The 18,654-nt window shown below is 44.3% G+C and overlaps 2 protein-coding genes across 4 annotated transcripts in view; one reads left to right on the forward strand and one right to left on the reverse strand.

Moving 5' to 3' along the window:
• LOC140185028 (uncharacterized) overlaps positions 1-18,654 on the reverse strand; it is a 346,977-nt gene that overhangs the window by 73,869 nt on the left and 254,454 nt on the right. The window lies entirely within an intron of this gene.
• The window catches only part of LOC140185300 (zinc-binding protein A33-like), a 36,193-nt gene continuing 28,375 nt past the window's right edge, over positions 10,837-18,654 (forward strand). For 2 of the 3 annotated variants that reach the window (XM_072238686.1, XM_072238688.1), the window contains exons 1-5: positions 10,929-12,701; positions 14,428-14,523; positions 14,932-15,165; positions 16,739-16,761; positions 16,849-16,967. In XM_072238686.1, the coding sequence (XP_072094787.1) occupies positions 12,291-12,701; positions 14,428-14,523; positions 14,932-15,165; positions 16,739-16,761; positions 16,849-16,967 (883 nt within the window). In that variant the 5' untranslated portion in view covers positions 10,929-12,290. The other variant, XM_072238689.1, reaches the window with a different exon arrangement.

Here is an 18,654-nt window from a genome sequence, read left to right on the forward strand (position 1 = left end):
ACCATCTGACCTCCTATTTTCTCACTGTACTGAGTACCAACTGTCTCTCCAATAACTCCTCCTTCCTTTCACTGTGTAAGAATGAACTAGCAAGCCATGTCCTTCGAGAAAGTAGAAACAACCTCCAGAGAAACCATAACCTCAATTGTCCATGAAATAACGCCGTCCTCTGTCACCATAGGGACCTACGAGCTGCTCGGTGCTCTCTCTCTCTCCAATTCAGCAGAAATCCAAAAGTTATTCTCACTTCTTCCTCGTGCCTTAAAGTGACAGTCCAAAAGTTAGTCTTCGTCTCTCTCTCTCTTTCTTTCTCTCTCTCTTTTCAAAAGCACAGTTCATAGGGGTAATTTAGGACCCCGTCACACAGGCATGTAACAAATACTACACACAATACTCCAGATTAGGCCTCACCAACGTCTTATACAACTTCAACAGAACATCCCATCTCCTGTAGTCAATACTTAGATTTATAAAGTCCAATGTGACAAAAGCTCTCATTTCGACGCTATCTATCTGCGACGCCACTTTCAAGTAATTTTGAATCTGTGTTCCCAGATCCCTCTGGTCTACCGCTTCCTCAGGACCCGACTGCTCACCGTGTCTTCACGCACTCCCAAATCAGTGCGGACACCCAATCCAATCCTTTGAATATGAAATAACGTTTGATGAGTTCCCAGCAGTAAATCTGGCCTGCTGCAAGAACGACCTGCTTTGAGACTCTCAAAAACCCAAAGGGAATCTGAACAAATTACATCTTCACATGGACAAATTTGCTGCACCCACTGTAAGCACGAAATGATGGCAACAGATTCTGTTGTAAATGCCGATAAATGGTTGGAATGGCATCTCTTTATTGTTACCTGCAAGTCATGTGTGACACAGCAACACCAACATTCCCAGTTAAATATTATTTTGATCCTTCTGTGGTTAAGGTATCCCAATAATTTCCTTAATATATGCTGAACCAACAAATTCCCAGGCATAACGGAATCGTTAGACTTCATTAAATCATGTATCATGTAATCAACTAAAGCACTGAAATAAACAGGGTGAGATTACCAAGAAAGCGACTGTGGGACATTTTGCATAACCCAATGAACCCATATTTCAAGCGTGATAAGAACCCAGTCACCCAAAACCAAAAACGGTCTTCTTGTGAAGTTCCCAACAGTCCTCCAACACACCTTTAACAGGATGATCATTTCCTCCCCCTTAAATTAATCCAGTATGTTAACATTTAATTCAACCGCCACAATTTCAACCAGTAAAGCCGAAACTGGGGACGACCTGACTGCACCACAACACAATCTTAAAGCCTGTGCTTGTATCACACCAAAAAACATAATAAAGTTGAAGGTGAAGCTGATCTATAAACCACAGCGATAATCAAGTACAGATCCAATTAAACAAACAAAAATGGTCAAAAACTCCCCTCCTCTATGGACCGTGCCTTCCAAATTTGGAAGACTAATGGTATATCACGGATTTTGGACTTAGTTTTAGATGTCTTATGTCTTTTGAACAGTTATCTAATAAATACAATTTATCAAGATCACATTTTTTTAAAAGGTATTTGCAAGTTAGAAATTTCCTAGATACCATACTTTCTTCCTTTCCGGTGTTATCCCTTACAAATATTTTAGACGCTATCATTAACCTCAACTCCTGTCAGAAAGGTGTAACGGCAACCATTTATAATGCTATCATGAAACAGGAAAACTCCATTCGATAAGATTAGGACTGACGGGGAAAAGGAATTGGGCCTTACTATCCCGGCTGATGACCGGGCTCATATTTTACAACTTGTTAATACTTCCTCTATCTGTTCCAAACACTCTTTAATTCAATTTAAAGTTGTCCATAGAGCACACATGTCTAAAGATAAATTAGCTCGTTTTTACTCTCATATTAACCCTCTTTGTGATAGATGTCATGGGGAGATAGCTTCCTTGACCCACATGTTTTGGTCTTGTCCTACTCTGGAAACATTTTGGAAAGACATTTTTAATATTATCTCAAATGTTTTGAATAGTGATATTTCTCCCCATCCTACTACAGCTATCTTTGGGTTGCCTAAAACTTCTAGTAATTTACCCCCCTCAGCGCGTAGAATGATTGCATTTCTTACTTTAATGGCAAAAAGATTTATTCTACAACGTTGGAAGGAGATTAATGCCCCAACTACATTTTTTCAGTTCTCCCAAACGATACTGTGTCTAAATTTGGAAAAATTCAGAAGTAATCTTTATGATACTGTGAGGGGATCCAGGAGTGCCCCTATTAACTGTTTGGAGAGAGACATTTATCGTCGATGGTTTGTTTGGAAAGGAGAGAGAGACAGAGTTATTTACCACTGATATGTTGCTTTTGAAAAGAGAGAGAGAGAGACGAAGATCAACGGTTGGACTGTCACTTTAAGGCATTGGAAGTAACTTTGGATTTTCACTGAGTTTGGAGTTGGAGACAGCACCGAGCAGCTTGTAAGCTGCTATGGTGACGGAAGGCGGTGTTATTTAATGGACACTCGATGTTGTGATTTTCAGCAGGTTGTTGATATTTCTTCTAGGACTTGTTGCCTGCTTGTGCATTTCTTCACAGACAAAGGAAGGAGGGACTCTTTGAATGACAGGTGATGCTCAGCTGGTGGGATAAATGGGAGGTCAGATGATACAGACCTCAGACACATGATCTGGACACTGAATGAGCATGGTTGTGCCCACAGAGAAAGTGGGTTTTGGAGGATTGATCCAAATTGCTATTCCACCGTGTAAAGAAGGGGTTGATTGGTGGGGAGTTGTCTATGTGTCCACCCTCACCTGGGTGGTAGCTCCGCCACAGGAAAACCGTGCCCCTGGTCACAGTCGGTTACTTGTAAAGGATTTCGGAGGACAACGAGAAGATCGACGGCATCAGCTCACCTGAAGACTCAACTCTCTCCATCACTACTCAACTAAATACCACGAACTGAACTGAACTGAACTTTAGTCAACATCGTAAGACTGCATCTTTTTACCTCTAGACTTAAAGAAGCTTGGTTTTTATACATACATATTCCACACTTACTTTTATATATAATCATTGCTATATATTAATAAGACAATTAATATTGTGATTAATTGTGTGCGATTTATTTACATTGATATGACTGTATTGCATAGTTACTAATAAATATTGTTAGTTTATAGCAATACTGGACTCCAACGTGGTTTCTATTTCTGCTGGTTCTTTATCCCCGTCACGGGGTACGTGACATAATTGGGGTCTGCATCCGCAATATGAACAAATTGATCGGGAGGCTGGTTTGATTTGATTGGGGAGAATCCCTTTTGATTTGGTTGTGTGGAAACACAGCAGAAATGGATGTTAGCGACTTTTTGAAATCACCAGACCTGGTGACTTTGAAGTTAACTAAAGAGTATGAGTTGCGGGACATTGTTAAAGAATTGAGAATTGAGGTAAAGAAGGGTGAGACTAAGGTAAAAATTCAAAGAAAAATAGTTGAATATTATATAGATAAGGGAACATTTGATGAGGAGGCGTTAGAGTTGTTCATGGAAGGTGAATCTACTGAGGATGAGCTTCAGCTTCTGTTGGAAATAGTAAACAGGGAGCATGAACTGAAATTAAAACAGCTCGAGAAAGAGGTCAGAGAGGCAGAGAGACGAAGGGTCCATGAGGCTAAAGAAGCAGAAAGACAGAGACAGCTCGAGAGGGAGAAATGGCAACGTGAAGATCACGTGGCAGAAAGGCAGAGACAGTTTAGCAGGGAGAGGTTGCAGCAAAGAGGTTTAGTGTCGGACCCTGATGATTTTTACAGCTCGGAGGGGCTGGTTTCGTGTGATGAATTTAAAAGTTGTGTTCCTGATGAGGTAAGGGCATACCCAGTGGCAGAGGATGCCCCACCCTGAAGGGGGTTTGATAAGAAAGCAGACGAAGAAGTTTTAACCTGTGAGGTTGAGTTAACTCCAGAAGGGAGTTTGCCAGAGAACAGCTGGGAGGTTCGAGACGACCTTGAATTTGAAACTGGGACAAGTGATGACAGCCCAGAAGAGGCAGTTGTTCTGACTGAATGTGTTCAGGTTGTTGAAGTACCTATGGATTCACAGGTTTCTGAACCTTGTGTTGAAACTCAGTTAAGGTCTGAGGTGTCTGACTTGGTTGGAAAGGAATGCAGTTTTTGTGTGTCAGATGGACTTGGTTCAGTGAATAAGGGGTTAACCTTGGTACCAGTGGAATGTGAGGATTCTCAGTCATTTGTAGTAGACCATGTTTTAAAAGCTGGAAGTAATGGGAAAAGTGCTGTTCCTGGGCTTTTGGATAAAGTGATGGAAAGGGTTGGATTGGTTGCGCGACCTTTGACCCTGCTTGCAGGACAAACGCCTGCTGAGACAGGATGTGCTGCTCTGTTGCACTTTGTTTGGACATTTGGAAGTCAGCACCTGCAAGGTCATGCTGCTATTCAGAGTGATGTTATGGAGAGGAAGAAGAATTGTTGTGGGTTTGGAGTGGAAGTTGTTATGGATACAAGTCGAAGTATAGATTGTAATCAGATGGGTAGTTTATTTGGTCTCTTTCATAATATATACATGATTCTGATCAGCCTGATGATGGTACTGAGTTTAATGAACAATGGAGGCATGATGACAGCTCTCCAAGATAAGAGTGTTTCAGCAATTCAGCTGATGAGCAAAGTTGCTATTGAGACTCCCAACAAAGCAAAAATTAATGGTAAGATAGACGATTGGAACAGTTTTAAAAACCTACTGTCACGTACCCCGTGACAGGGATAAAGAAACCAGCAAAAAATAGAAAACACTTTGGATTCTCGTATTGCTATAAACTACTAATATTTATTAGTAACGACGCAATACAGTAATATCAATGTAAATAAATCACACATGTTAGCAATGAATATATATATGAGTACGTAAATCAGTAAGTGTGCAAATATATATATGAAGACCAAGCTTCTTTAAGTCTCGGGGTAAAAAGATACAGTCTTACAATGTTGAGTAAAGTTCAGTTCAGTTTGTGGTATTTAGTTGAATAGCGATGGGGGGGAGAGGGGGAAGAGGGGGGGAGAGGGGGGGAGAGGGGGGGAGAGGGGGGGAGAGGTGGGGGAGAGGGGGGGAGGGGGGGGGAGATGAGTCTTCAGGTGAGCTGATGCCGTTGATATTCTCGTCGTCCTTCAAAATCCTTTACAAGTCACCGACTGTGACTGTAACAAGGGGGGACCGGTCTTCTGTGGTGGAGCTATCACCCAGGCGAGGGTGGACACACAGACACCTCCCCACCAGTCAACCCCTTCTCCTATGTTGGAATAGCAATTTGGATCAATGCGCCTGATTGATCCTCCAAAACCCACTTTTCCTGCGGGCACGACAACTCTCATTCAGTGTCCAGATCATGCGTCTGAGGTCTGTATCATCTGACCTCCTATTTATTTCACCAGGCTGAGCATCACCTGTCATTCAAAGAGTCCCTCCTTCCTTTGTCTGTGAAGAAATGTACAAGCAGGCAACAAGTCCTGGAAAGTAACATCAATAATATCCTGTTGGCCACAATAGCAACCTTCGAGCTGCTCGGTGCTGTCTCCAACTCCAAACTCAGTAAAAATCCAAAGTTACTTTCAATGCCTTAAAATGACAGTCCAACCGTTAATCTTCGTCTCTCTCTCTCTTTTCAAAAGCAACGTATCGGTGGTAAATAACTGTCTCTCTCTCTCCTATCCAAACAAACCATCAATGATGAATGTCTCTCTCTGTCTCTCTTCAATCAGTTAATAGGGGCACTCCTGGATCCCCTCACACTCCAGAGAGCAAGTAAAAAATCATTAGAAGGGAAAAGATGAAATCTGAAACCAAATAGCAAATGATAACACAGTGGATAGTAAGAGTTGTCTCATGTATGTTAAAAAGAGAAATGACAGTGGACATAGGACCGCTAGAAAGTGAGGCAGGAGAAATAATAACAGGGGACAGGGAGATGGCTGATGAACTAAATGAGTATTTTGTGTCAGTTTTCACTGTGGAAGACACTAGCAGTATGCCTGATGTTGTAATGTGTGAAGGAAGAGAAGTGGGTGCAGTTGCTGTTTCAAGAGAAAGGTGCTCAAAAAGCTGAAAGACCTAAAGGTACGTAAGTCCCCCGGACCAGAGGAACTGCACCCTAGGGTTCTGAAAGAGGTAGCAACAGAGATTGTTGTGGAATTAGAAATGATCTTTCAAAAATCAACCGACTCTGGCATGGTGCCAGAGGACTGGAAAATTGCAAATGTTACTCCACTCTTTAAGAAAGGAGGAAGGCAGCAGAAAGGAAATTATAGACCAGTTAGCCTGGCGTCAGTGGTTGGGAAGATGTTAGAGTCAATTGTTAAGGATGAGCTGATGGAGTACTTGGTGACACAGGACAAGATGGTACAAAGTCAGAATGGTTTCCTTTCAGGAAAATCTTAGCTGATGAATTTGTTGGAATTCTTTGAGGAGATTACAAGTAGGATAGACAAAAGGGATGCAGTGGACATTGTGTATTTGGACTTTCAGAAGGCCTTTGGCAAGGTGCCACACATGAGACTGTTTACCAAGTTAAGAGCCTATGGTATTACAGGAAAGTTACTAATATGGTTGGAGCATTGGCTGATTGGTAGGAGGCAGCAAGTGGGAATAAAAAGATCAGTTTCTGGTTGGCTGCCAGTGACTAGTGGTGCTCCGCAGGGGTCGGTTTTGAGACCACTTCTTTTTATTCTGTATATTAATGAATTAGATGATGGAATAGATGGCTTTGTTTCCAAGTTTGCAGAGGACACGAAGATTGGTGGAGGGGCTGGTAATGTTGAGGAATCAGGTAGGATGCAGAAGGACTTAGACAGATTGGGAGAATGGGCAAGAACATGACAAATTAAATACAATGTTGTAAAATACCTGGTCAGACACTTTGGCAGTAGAAATAAACGAGTGGAATATTTTCTAAACGGGGAGAAAATCCAGGAATCTGAGCTGCAGATGGACTTGGGAGTCCTTGTGCAGAACACCCTGAAGGTTAACTTGCAGGTTGAGTTGGTTCGGTGATGAGGAAGGCAAATGCCATGTTAGCATTCATTTCAAGAGGTTTAGAATACTAGAGCAGGGATGCGATGCTGAGGCTTTATAAGGCACTGGTGAGGCCTCACCTTGAGTATTGTGAACAGTTTTGGCCCCCTCATCTGAGAAAAGATGTGCTGGCATTGGAGAGGGTCCAGAGGAGGTTCACAAGGATGATTCCAGGAATGAAAGGGTTATCATCGGAGGAACGTTTGATGGTTCTGGGTCTATACTTGCAGGAATTCAGAAGGATGATGCGGGGATCTCATTGAAACCTTTAGAATGTTGAAAGGCCAAGACAGAGTGGATGTAGAAAGGATGTTTCCCATGCTGTGAGTGTCCAGGACAAGAGGGAACAGCCTCAGAATAGAGGGGCGCCCTTTGAAAACAGAGATGCAAAGAAATTTCTTTCGGCAAAGGGTGGTGAACTTGTGGAATTTGTTGCCACATGAAGCTGTGAAGGCCAGGTCGTTGGGTGTATTTCATGCAGAGATTGACAGCTTCTTGTTTAGACATGACAGCAAAGGTTACAGAGAGAAGGCCAGGTTCCGGGATTCAGGAGGAGATTTAAAAAAAAGGATCAGCCATTATTGAATGGTGGAGCACTGGATGGGCCAGATGGCCCAATTCTGCTCTTATGTCTTATGGTTCTTATACTGTACCTGGACTTTCAGAAAGCCTTTGAGAAAGTCCCACATAGGAGATTAGTGAGCAAAATTAGGGCACATGGTATTGGGGGCAGAGTACTGACATGGATTGAATATTGGCTGGCTGACAGAAAACAAAGAGTAGCGATTAACGGGTCCCTTTCAGAATAGCAGGCGGTGACCAGTGGGGTACTGCAGGGTTCAGTACTGGGACCTCAGCTGTTTACAATATATATTAATGATTTGGATGAGAGAATTAAAAGTAACATTAGCAAATTTGCCGATGACACAAAGCTGGAAGGCAGTGTGAAATGTGAGGAGGAGGTTATGAGAATGCAGGGTGACTTGGACAGGCTGGGTGAGTGGGCAGATGCAGTTTAATGTAGAGAAATGTGAGGTTATCCACTCTGCTGGTAAGAACGGGAGAGCAGATTATTATCTAAATGGAGTCAAGTTATGAAAAGGGAAAGCACAACGAGATCTAGGTGTTCTTGTACATCAGTCACTGAAAGCAAGCATGCAAGTACAGCAGGCAGTGAAGAAAGCTAATGGCATGCTGGCTTTCATAAGGGGAATTGAGTATAAGAGCAAAGAGGTCCTTCTGCAGCTGTACAGGGCCCTGGTCAGACCACACCTGGAGTACTGTGTGCAGTTTTGGTCTCCAGATTTGAGGAAGGACATTCTTGCTATTGAGGGAATGCAGCGTGGGTTCACAAGGTTAATACCCGGGACTGTCATATGTCGAAAGATTGGAGCGACTGGGCTTGTATACTCTGGAATTTAGAAGGCTGAGAGGGGATCTTATAGAAACATATAAGATTATTAAGGGATTGGACACACTGGAGGCAGGAAGCATGTTCCCACCGATGGGTGAGTCCAGAACCAGAGGCCACAGTTTAAGAATTAGGGGTAGGCCATTTAGAACGGAGTTGAGGAAAAACTTTTTCACCCAGAGAGTGGTGGATATATGGAATGCTCTGCCCCAGAAGGTTGTGGAGGCCAAGTCTCTGGATGCTTTCAAAAAAGAGATGGATAGAGCTCTTAAAGGTAGTGGAATCAAAGGTGATGGGGATAAGGCAGGAACTGGATACTGATAGTGGATGATCAGCCATGATTACAGTGAATGGCGGTGCTGGCTCGAAGGGCTGAATGGCCTACTCCTGCACCAATTGTCTATTGTCTATTAGTCTAATGGACTATTTTCTAAATAGAGAGAAAATTCAAAAACTGAGATGCAAAGGGATTTGGGAGTCCTTGTGCAGGATTCCCTGAAGGTTAATTTGCAGGAGGCTGTGGTCAGGAAGGCATAAGTGTTGTCACCATTCATTTGAAGAGGACGAGACTATAAATGCAAAGATGTAACGTTGAGTCTTTATAAAGCACTGGTGAGGCCTCACTTGGAGTACTGAGGGCAGTTTTGTGTCCCTTATCTTGGAAAGGGTGTGCCGAAACTGAAAAGGGTTCAAATGCGGTTCATGAAAATGATTCCAGGATTAAATGGCTTGTTATATGAAAATCGTTCGCTGGCTCTGGGCCTGAATTCACTGGAATTCAGAAGACTGAAGGGTACCCTAATTGAAACCTATTGAATCCTGAAGGACCGTGATGGAGTGAATGTGGAGAAGATGTTTCCTCTGGTGGGCGGGTCTAAGACCAGAGGACATAGCCTCAAAATAGAGGGGTGTCCTTTTGGAACGGAGATGAGGAGGAATTTCTGTAGCAGAGAGAACTGAGTCTGTGGAAATCTTTGCCCCAGGCAGCTTGGGAGGCCAAGTCATTATGCATATTGAAGACAGAAGTTGATTGATTTTTGATTGGTCACGGCGTAACGGGATACGGGGTGGGGGGTGCGGCAGGAGATACTATAGCTGCAGACAGGAAAAGTGGATCAGCCATGATGAAATAGTGAGCAGACATGGCAGGGAAAATGGTTTTATGGTCTAATACAAGAATAAAAAGCGCCTCTGAAGGTATGTGGGGTCCTGTTGAGGGCCTACATGGAACACTGTGCACAGGTCTGGTCTCCTTCCCGGAGACAGTCTATGGGATAAAGGGAATGAAGAATTTTCCCAGATTGATTTCAGGGTTGTGGTTGTGTCCTCAGAGAGATTACATTGACTGGGCCTGTCTCAAAACTAGAGAAATAAGAGGTGGTCTGACTGAGACAGACACAGTTTCACAGGGTTTTGACAGGGTGCGGAGTAATTTCCTCACCCAGATTGTGGAGAATATTTGGAATTTTCTTCACAAGTTTTCTGAATTCAAAAGACAAATTTATGGGCTCTGCGATGCTGGGAACGTTGCAGGAAAGTGGCGCTGAGGTCAAAGATCGGGTGTATTCTGAGGAAAGGGTAGGACAGGCGCAACGGGCCGAATGACCACGCCTGCTCCTGTTTCTTATTTTCTAGAGCATGAGTTTACCTTTGTGCCTTGTTTTCCTTTGGATTTCAGCTATTCGGATTGCACAGGGGAGCGGTGAGAGCTTCGGAGATCCATCGGCAGCTCCCGTCTCCCAGCAGCAGGGGACGAGTCCAGACAACAGGCCCCGTTCCTCAGCGGGGAAAGGCCGGACGCCCTCCGTGTAGCTGAAACATCTCACGGAATGTCCGCCAGTCACTTCAGCTCTGCCTTCGAAAGGATTCAGGACCCGCCGGTGTTGCAGCCGAAACCCGAGCTGCAGCTCCCAGTCTCCGGCCTCACTCGGTCCCGGTTCCAGACTTGGGCCGCCTCCAGCGCTCAGCGTCCCGCCCACCAACACACCTCAGCCAATGAGAGCATACTTCTCCTAGCAGTGATCGCTGATTGGCTGTGAGTGTATCTGAGGACGGGCTGCTGCCGAGAGACGAAGATGTCAGTCACAGTTTGTTCTCAGAATCAAAACAAGTTCCCCGAAGCTCAAAGTTTAAAGTAAATTTTATTATCAGAGTACAGATAAGTCACGACATACAATCCCGAGAAGCATTTTCCTGCGGACATACTTTGAAAAAGTAGAGAATAGTAACCATAACAGAAGCAGGTAGTGAAAGATCAACCAGAGTGCTGAAGGTAACAAACGGTACAAATGCAAATATGGAAAAATAGCGATAAATAACAAGAGATGAAATAACTGCAGCGGCTGCCGATGGATCTGTGGAGCTGTCACCGCACCCCTGTGCAATCCGAATGGCTGAAAACCAAGGGAGAACAAGGCGCAAAGGTAAACTCGTGCTTTAGAAGATACGAAACAGGAGCAGGCGTTGCCGTTCGGCCCCTTGCGCTGTGCTGCCCCTCAATTAGAAATGGCTGATCTTTGACCTCAGCGCCACTTTCCTTCAAAGTTCCCATCCATCATCGCCGAACCCCTAAATATGTCTTTTTAATTTAGAAAACTCCAGATATTCACCGCACTGTGGGCGGGGAAATTTCTCCTCATCTCATTCCTGCTGAGGTGACCTCGGATTTTGAGTCTGTGATCCTCGGTTCCACTGCCCAGCCAGGAGAAATATCATTCCTGCCCCTACCCTGTAAATACCCTGTGAGACTGTGTCTCTCTCAGTCAGGAAGCTTCTCCATGTGAACCTTGTGATAATGATGTTGGTTACAGTTCTTTCAGATCAGCAGCTTTGACCACAAGAACGTCAGACAGTGGTCAGCACGGAATGTCCTGCAGTTACTGCGGGAGAAGGACTGGATGGACACAGTGGAGTGGTTCTCTGAGCAAACAGTCCAGACCATCTGGCAGAATGCCTCATCACCAGATCTCACCAACAGGCACCAAGACCTTAGCTGCCTGGCGGCGAGAGGAGCCTCCCAGTCTGATCCTTGCTGCATGCCCGGAGATCACTCCCACAGCGCGCTGCCCCAAGATTACTGCAGTGGAGACGAGACGGTCACTCACCTCTTTGCGGACTGTGGGCTGGTGAAGATATGTGGAGAAAGATGCAAGGGCCTGTGTTACAGCAGCTGCGTGACAGAAGGGTCACTGATCTTCGGGCTGTTTCCAGGACGCACAGGAAAACGGACAGCAAGTGCTGCTGGAAGATCATCAACTTGGAGAAAGACGCCCGAAACTTGTTGGTCTGCCATGACATCGAGATGTCCGGAGAGCAGGGGTTCAGAACCTGGGGTCCAAGGTTAATGGAATTCGTCTTTGGTATAAAATGTTTGGGAATCCCTGTCGTGGAGGAATGCTGCCGACTGGCACATTCCAGACTGCAGGGAAACCATTGAAACTATAGAGAACCTCTAGTACTGGACCGGGAGGGGCCGGGTTGGCTGAGGAAGCCTCTCAGTTATTGTAGGACTGAGACATCCCCGGGGGGGGGGGGGGAGGGGGGGTGCACATGAGCGACAACAGTCCTATCGTTTTTTTACGAATGTAAAACACTAAACACCGCATAGACAACAAATGCAAATTCTTTGGGGAAAAGCATTGCACGTTTTATCATTCTAATTATTTTATATAAAGCTTACTTTGATAGGAAGCTTTATATAAAATAATGTAGCGGACAATCGCGGTACTGCAGGGGATCAGCAGCTCCCCGAAAGTGAAATCATTCTGAATCAGGAAGTGCCGCGAGTTAACATGGCTTCGAAAGGACAGGTCGAGAGTTTAACCGAGGAGGTAATTTGTTCCATCTGCCTGGATTTCTTCACCGATCCGGTGTCACTGGAGTGTGGACACAACTTCTGTCGCTCTTGTATCACACGGTGTTGGGAAAGGGCGGAGAGAAACTCCTGCCCGGAATGTAGAGAGGTGTTTGCTGACCGCATCTTCAGGGTCAATCGGGCCTTGGCAAATCTGGCTGAAAAATTTCGAAATCTAAACCTGAATCTGAAAGGGAAGGAAAGTAAAGTTCACTGCGAGGAACATGAGGAAGAACTGAAGCTGTTTTGTGAAACGGACAAGACACTGATCTGTCTGATCTGTGCAGTGGCGGAGGAACACAGAGAGCACCGCTTCAAGCCGATTAAAGAAGCTGTTAAAATCTACATGGTAAAAATTAACGTTAATTTAATACTTAACACATTTCCTTTCTCCTACATGCCATCACACGAGCCTCCGTAACCAACACATCATTCTCTGCAACCTCCGCCATCTCCAACGGGATTCTAGCATCTATCCGTCCCACAGCCCATCCCACACCCCACAACTCCCGGCTCTCTATACGGATCGCCCTCTACGTACTGTACCACCCTTATCCACTCGCTCGTCCCCACTGATGTCCCTCCTGGCTCTGACACCTGGAAGAGGGACAAGTGCTACACCCGACTCCTAACCCCCTCCCTTGTCACCATTCAGGCCCCAAACAGCCCCAGTTCCTCCCGTTTCTTCCATGGTCGATTGTCCTCTCGTATCAGAATCCTTCTTCTTCAGCTCTTTGCCTCTTCCACCTGTCCCCTCTCAGCTTCTCACTTCATCACCTCCCCCACGTCCCCCATCACGTTGTCTCACCCGTCACCTATCAGCTGGTTCTCATCCCCAACCTTTTTACTCTGGCTTCTGCCCCATTCCTGCCCAGTCCTAGTGAAGGGTCTCATCCCGAAACGTCGACTGTTTTTTTTGCCCTGGATACAGTGGCTTGCAAAAGTTTGGGCACTCCTGGTCAAAATTTCTGTTCCTGTGAATAGCTAAGCGAGTAAAAATGAACAGATTTCCAAAAGGCATGAAGTTAAAGATGACACATTTCTTTAATATTTTAAGCAAGAAATGTTTTTATTTCCATCTTTTACAGTTTCAAAATAATAAAAAAGGAAAAGGGCCCAAAGCAAAAGTTTGGGCACCCTGCATAGTCAGTACTTAGTAACACCCCCTTTGGCAGGTATCACAGCTTGTAAACACTTTCTGTAGCCAGCTGAGTCTTTCATTTCATGTTTGGGGGATTTTTGCACATTCTACCTTGCAAAAGGCTTCAAGTTCTGAGAGATTCTTGGGCCGTCCTGCATGCACTGCTCTTTTGAGTTCTACCCACAGATTCTCAATGATGTTTTGGTCGGGGGGACTGTGAGGGCCATGGCAAAATCTTCAGCTTGCGCCCCTTGAGGTAGTCCATTGTGGATTTTGAGGTGCGTTTAGGTTCATTATCCTGTTGTAGAAGCCATCCTCTTTTCAGCTTTTTTACAGACGGTGTGACATTTGCTTCCAGAATTTGCTGGTATTTAATTAAATTCATTTCCCCCTCTACCAGTAAATGTTTCCCAGACCACTGGCTGCAACACAAGCCCAAAACATGATCAGTCCACCCCCGTGCTGAACAGTTGGAAAGGGGTTCTTTTCATGAAATCCTGCACCCTCTTTTGCTCCAAACATACCTTTGCTCATTGTGGCCAGAAAGTTCTATTCAAAGAGTTTACAGAACATCCAAACAAACCTGATGCATTTTGGAAACAAGTCCTGTGGACTGATGAATTTAAATTAGTACCTTTAGGCCGCAATGTTATTGTTATTTTGAAACTGCAAAATATGGAAACAAAAAAACATTTTTTGCTTAGAACATTAAAGAAATCTGTCATCTTTAACTTTATGCGTTTTGGAAATCAGTTCATCTTTTACTCGTTTAGCTATTCTCAGTAAAAGAAATTTTGACCGGGGTGCCCAGACTTTTGCATGCCACTGTAGATGCTGAGTTCCTCTGGCATTTTGTGTGCGGTAGTCGCGTTTGATCCCCTGTTTCTTTTGTTCTACCTTTTTTTTTCTATTTCTTATGCTCTCTGACTTCCAGGATCAGCTAAAATCTTCCTTAGAATCTCTCACAAAAAAGAAATCAGACTTCCAGGAAAAGGAGCAGCAACAGAAAGAGAAGATTTCCGGAGTCCGGGTGAGGTTTCCTGAGCGGATTTTCTGATATTACTGTATACTTTTGCTCCCTTTAATGCAGAATAGCAGAATATCGCAGCTCTAGTGATTCGGGTTCAATCCTGACCTCTGGTACTGTCTGTGTGGAGTTTGCATGCTCTTCCTGTGACCACGACAGTTTCAGACACATCCCAAGGACATGCTGGATGAATGGTTAATTACAATTAACCCTGTGAAGGTGGGGGAGATTGTATGTGAATCAGGTGGGAGTTAATAGGTCAATAAGGGAGGTTTCAGGAAAACGTGAGGGAATGGGGTTGACGGGAATGATTCAGAAGCATGAACATTAATGGACCGAATGGTCACCTTAACGTCATGAGGAAATACAGACAACAATATAGTAAATTAATCTTCACCTTTCATTCGACAGGAACAGTCACAAAGCGTTCAGACCCACATCACGTCTCAGTTTGCAGAACTGCGCCAGATTATCACTGAGAAAGAGCAGAGTTTACTCAGGGATCTCAGGGAGGAAGAGGAGAGGATTCTAAATCGAATGGAGAAAAATATTCGAGAGATTCAAGAGAATATCGGGTTGATTCAGGAGGAAATCTCAAAGTTAAAGGAACAGATGGATCAAAAAGACAGTGTGATATTTCTCAAGGTGAGGGATTATATTTCAATTTGTTCCTGTCAAAGGGCATGAAATGAACAGTGGTATATTTGAAATAAACACAGCACAGTGGCCAGTTCTAACAAATCAATTGCCGCTGCAGGCAACCTCACACAGATTGTTATACTTGAATGACGCACCCTCCAATCACTCCAATGATGATGTTCCAAAATGTCTAAGATATGTATTCAATCCTCTATTAGCAACGTACAATCTAGAAGCGATGAATCTTAAGCATTATAAATCGTAAATTAAGCTGCAACGTATCGTTCAACAAAGATATGACATCCGTCCGTCCCCAGCTCAAAACTTTTGAGAACAAAGTTCGAATATGTAACTTATTTGGTTCGCTTTTCCCACGCCCCCACTCACATGACGTGTTACCATAATAAACACGTAACACAGAATACACTGCAGACAGAAAACAGGTGCATTGCTCCTACACACAGCATTTACAAATGGCAGTAAACTGTTTCACCAGACAATTGATGAAACTATTCAGGGTTGTTGTTGTCCCAGAACTGGACTTCCACAACTTCTGTACATCCCAGGACAGAATGTAATCTGCTCTGAAATTATTTGCTCTGAAAATAACACAGAGTTGCAGACTGTGTCCTTAATTACCTGTTAAATATCCTCTAAATCTCACATTAACACCCAGTTCCAATCACAGGCTGTGAGTGTGTCTGATGTGGTGGGTGTGAGGGTCTCTCTGTCAATCACTGAGAACAAAGAATGTGACCCACACATCAGACTTATCCTCAATATCCAGTTTCCATCAGATTAGGGAAACATTCACTGTTTCTTTACTTTCTCGGATAAACTTCATACAGAATAATATCCCATTCTCCATCATAAACAGGCCATTCGGTCCATCTTCTCCGATCTGCTTCCCTGCTAAACAAACCTCCTCCCACCTACTCACCATACCCAGCAACAGTGCCCGAACTCCCTGGTCCCTCGTGTTCATCCAGTTTCCCCATGACATTCAATCTCTGCTGTTCCGCTTCAATCACTCCTGTGCTTGTGAGTTCCACGTGCTCTTCACTAAATTTCTTATGGGATTTTTTAAGATCCATCTGCCCATAAATAGATATACTTTCTCCACATGCACACAATCAAATCCATCATTGATCTTAAATTGCTCCATCTTATCACCCTGACGTCTTATCCAGATGAAAATGCGCAACCCGTCCTGTCTTTCCTGTAAGTTTCATCCTCTCAGTAATGATCTAATTTTCAGAAACCTTTCCTGTAATTTAACCCCTGGTTCTGTATTGTCTGTGTGTGTGAATGACTGCAGGAGTGGGAATTTTCAACCCCTGGTTCTGCATTGTTTGTGTGTGTGAGTGACTGCAGGAGTGGGAATTTTCAACCCCTGGTTCTGTATTGTCTGTGTGTGTGAGTGACTGCAGGAGTGGGAATTTTCAACCCCTGGTTCTGTATTGTCTGTGTGTGTGAGTGACTGTGGGAGTGGGAATTTTCAACACCTTGTAATGGTTTGGATGAAATTCAGGATGTCGATAGTCTCAGTCTATTCAGATTTGTGTTTTATTTCTTTCAGGAGGAAGCTCATCGGAACAGGAGGTAGGACATGCTCTTTACTGAAACCCTGTATGGATTTGTAAAATAGTTTAGAATAGCAGTTTATCACCATCAGTTTATTATTTACAGGATTAATGATGATGTCCCGGAATTGTCAGTGACAGATGAGGCCCTACCGGTTGAAAAATTTGATCACCTCTATTTGCTGAACACAGTGCTGAGAGAAACACTTGATGCCATTAATCGAGGTAAAACTTACAAAAATTCATTTCTTCTTGTTTGTGAGATCACAATTAATTTCAAATTTGAGGCAAAGATTACTGTAATATTGGGTTGAAGTGGAACTGAAGTCTATTCCACATCAACCCCACCGACTGGGGGGGGGGGGCGTCACTGTCACATGGTCAGCTGGAGATGTCAGACCCCTGAACACACCAGCACAGAGCCACAATACAACCAATACACAGGACTGGCCGATGAACCACTGTGTCCCGATCCCAGGCACACTGCACTAACACGCCAAGACATGAGTTTGAATCCTACCAGAGGAGCTGGGAAATTAATACTGACTTGATGATATTGTAGGGAATAAAAGCGGGCATCAGTGTGATCACCGGGCTTGTCAGAAAAATACACAAGTCCTTCGTGCGCTGTGAGTGCAGACTCTGAATGATGCAGGTCTCCCTCCTTCTGGATTGGCAACTCTCACTGTTGTTCGAGGGAAAAGAGGGGAGTGGTAGTGATTGGGGACTCAGTCGGGAACAGACAGGAGAATCTGTGGATGTGAACGGGACACCCGAATGGTATGTTGCCTCCTAGGTGCCAGAATCAGGGATGCTTCGGGTCGTGTCTGCAGCATTTTAGAGAGTGAGGGAAAACAGCTGGATATGTTGGTATATTTCGGGACCAATGACATTGGAAGTAAAAACAAAGAGGTCCTGAAAATAGAATTTGGAGAGCTTGGTGGAAAGCTCAGAAGCAGTACCTTCAGGTTTATAATTTCTGGACTGCTGCCTGTGCGACGTGCTGGTGAGGGTAGGAGCAGGATAATTTGGCAGATTAAAGCATGCCTGAGAAGCTGGTGCAGGGGGCAGGGCTTCAGGTTTTTGGATCATTGGGATCTTTTCTGGTGGAGAAATGACCTGCTCAAAAGGGATGGGTTGCACCTGGACCCGAGGGAGAACAATATTCTCACAGAGAGGTTTGATAGAGCTGTTGGGGAGGGTTTAAACTAATTTGTTGGGGGCGGGGGTGGTTAGGAACGAGTGAAGGGGTAGGATTGATGGTAAAAATGCAAAGATAGTGTGCAGTCAGACTGTCAGATGGGGCAGCCAGATACGAGGACAAAACTGCAGCCAGCTGGGTGAGTATCAGTGCATTAGGGATGCAGAATGAAAAAGGATAGGAAATACAGTACCCAAAGCGTCATATCTCAATGCATGGAGTATAAAGAATAAGGTGGATGATCTTGTTGCAGAGACAGAGCTGTCATTTAGGGCGGACAGATGTGAGGACAAAATTGCAGCCAGCAGGTTGAGTATCAGTGCATTAGGGATGCAGAATGAAAAAGGTAGCAGGTATGGTACCCAAAGTGTTATATCTCAATGCATGGAGTGTGAGAAATAAGGTGGATGATCTTGTTGCTCGATTACAGATTGTCAGGTATGATGTTGTGGCCATCACTGAATCATGACTGAAGGATGGTTGTAGTTGGGAGATGAATGTCCAAGGTTACACATTGTATCGGTGGTATAGGAAGGTAGGCAGAGGGGGTGATATGGGTCTCCTGGTAAATCAATAGAAAGATGTAACATAGGATTGGAAGATGTTGATTCCTTGTGGGTTGAGTTAAGGAAATTCAGAAGTGAAAATGACACTGATGACAGTCACATACAGGATCCCAACAGTAGCTGGATGTGGACCACAGATTACAAC

This window comes from Mobula birostris, chromosome 20, assembly GCF_030028105.1.
Source record: "Mobula birostris isolate sMobBir1 chromosome 20, sMobBir1.hap1, whole genome shotgun sequence".
Classification (NCBI taxonomy): Eukaryota; Metazoa; Chordata; class Chondrichthyes; order Myliobatiformes; family Myliobatidae; genus Mobula; species Mobula birostris.